Source organism: Cnephaeus nilssonii, assembly GCF_951640355.1.
Source record: "Cnephaeus nilssonii genome assembly, chromosome: X".
In the NCBI taxonomy this organism is placed as follows: Eukaryota; Metazoa; Chordata; class Mammalia; order Chiroptera; family Vespertilionidae; genus Cnephaeus; species Cnephaeus nilssonii.
Window position 1 is genome coordinate 89341838 of NC_137071.1, and position 1735 is coordinate 89343572.

The 1735-nt window shown below is 54.7% G+C and overlaps 1 protein-coding gene across 1 annotated transcript; it reads right to left on the minus strand.

The window, feature by feature from the left end:
* Nucleotides 1-393: 393 nt before the first annotated feature.
* Nucleotides 394-1362, minus strand: LOC307095370 (melanoma-associated antigen 4-like; the record flags this gene model as incomplete). The annotated part of the gene is made up of 1 exon (XM_079764583.1): nt 394-1362. One exon carries the CDS (start codon nt 1360-1362, stop codon nt 394-396), a length of 969 nt encoding a protein of 322 aa, XP_079620709.1.
* Between the last annotated feature and the right edge of the window lie 373 nt (nt 1363-1735).

Here is a 1735-nt window from a genome sequence, read left to right on the forward strand (position 1 = left end):
GTGCCCTTGACTGGAAATGAACCCGAGACCCTTCAGTCCTAGGGCCACACTCTAACCACTGGGAAAAACTGCCTGGGGCAGCAAATCTATTACTCTTGAACTGGACAAGTACAAATACATGTGTGACCAATGTCTTTCATACACTTAGATGCTGAAGCTTATGAAACCTTCTATGAAAAAGAACATTTGAAAATTCCTAAAGGATACATTTCTAAATCATCATAGGAACCCAAAGATGCTACAGCCCTTATCCCCCCAACTCGCCCTAGACCTCATGACCTAGAACGTTGACTGCTCTCTTCTCAAAAGCAGAGGAAAGAACTAGCCTCACATCATGTCCAGCAGGAGAAGCTGCCAGACAGGGGCCTGAAATGTGCTTGGGTGCAACTTGGCTCAGGCCCCCTCTTCCTCACCACTCATAGCCTCTTCAGACAGGGATGGGATGGAATTGGGATCCCTTCTATAAACCCTGAGCAAAAACTCAAGGACTTTCAACTTGGTGGTCTCAGCATGGGCTCTGGGGCCCCACAGGAACTGGTAGCGTGCAGGATGGCTGTTGGGCACCTGCCGGTACTCCAGGTACTTTTCCTGCACCCAAACTTTGGTGAGGAGTTCCCTGGGCTCCCCATAGATACAATGCTCCTTCCCATCATGCACCCCCCTGACATGCAGGGCTTTCCAGACTTCCTCCTCAGAGGCACAGTCGCCCTCTGCGGCAATCAGCCACAGAAGTGTGACCAGGAGGCCAGTGTTGGGAAATCTGTGCCCATCGCCCACCATCCCATCATAGGTGAGGCCCAAGGTGGTGACCAGGACATAGGTGTGGGCGCTGGGGTCCACTTCCTTCACATCAATGCCAAAGACCAGCTGCATGCACTCAGAGGCTGCGCTGAAGACCTCAGGGAAGTGGTCCTGGTGCTCTTTGATGACCCTACTCAGCATTTCTGCCTTTGTGGTCGGCTCCTTTGCGCAATACTTCAGGAGCAGGAACATCACCAGGTAAGCCTTCTTCAAACGTAGGGCGCCTTGGAGAGAGGACTCGGCCTCTTCAGAGCCCTCCCTGCTGCTTGGCCCCTCCTTATCTCGGCTGCTGGAGCCCTCATCTTCAGGTTGGCTACATGGAGAGGCTGCCACGGCAGCGGGGGGAAGGCAGGCACCATGAGGGCTGTGGGGAGGACTTGCTGTCTCAGCAGCAGCTGCCTCCTTTAGGCTCTCTTGGAATAGGACTGAGAGGGAGGGAGACATGGCCTCTTCCTCCCCCTCAGGGCTGAACAGCTGCACTGCCACCAGTTCCTGGTTCTCCCTTGGGTCCTGATGGTCTTCCTCGGGCTTACAGAGCTCACTCATCTGATGGCGATGCATGATGACTCGTGCTGGGACAGTGACAGAGTGTGGGAAGGCGGGCAATGGGGACCCACGGGCCTGTGAGAGAAAGGGAGTGTGAGAGGCCTCAGCTGAGAAACGCACCCTAGGCAGATCTGACAAAGGTGACTTACAAGTCTCTTTTTTAGGAGTGCTCTCGGGCCTCACACGGTTCTCTCCTCAGCGGCCTGTCCAGTTAGATCCTGAAGGAGGAAGTGAGAAGGCTCCTCAGGGTGCAGCTGGCACAGCCCAAGGTTCTGAGACAGTGTGGTGAGGTGGGATTGGGTGCTGTATGGTCTCCTCTGTTCTGGATGGATGATCACCTCTGTGCTCACTGAGAGTTTTCACCAGTCCCCGGGCAGGGCCTTCTTCT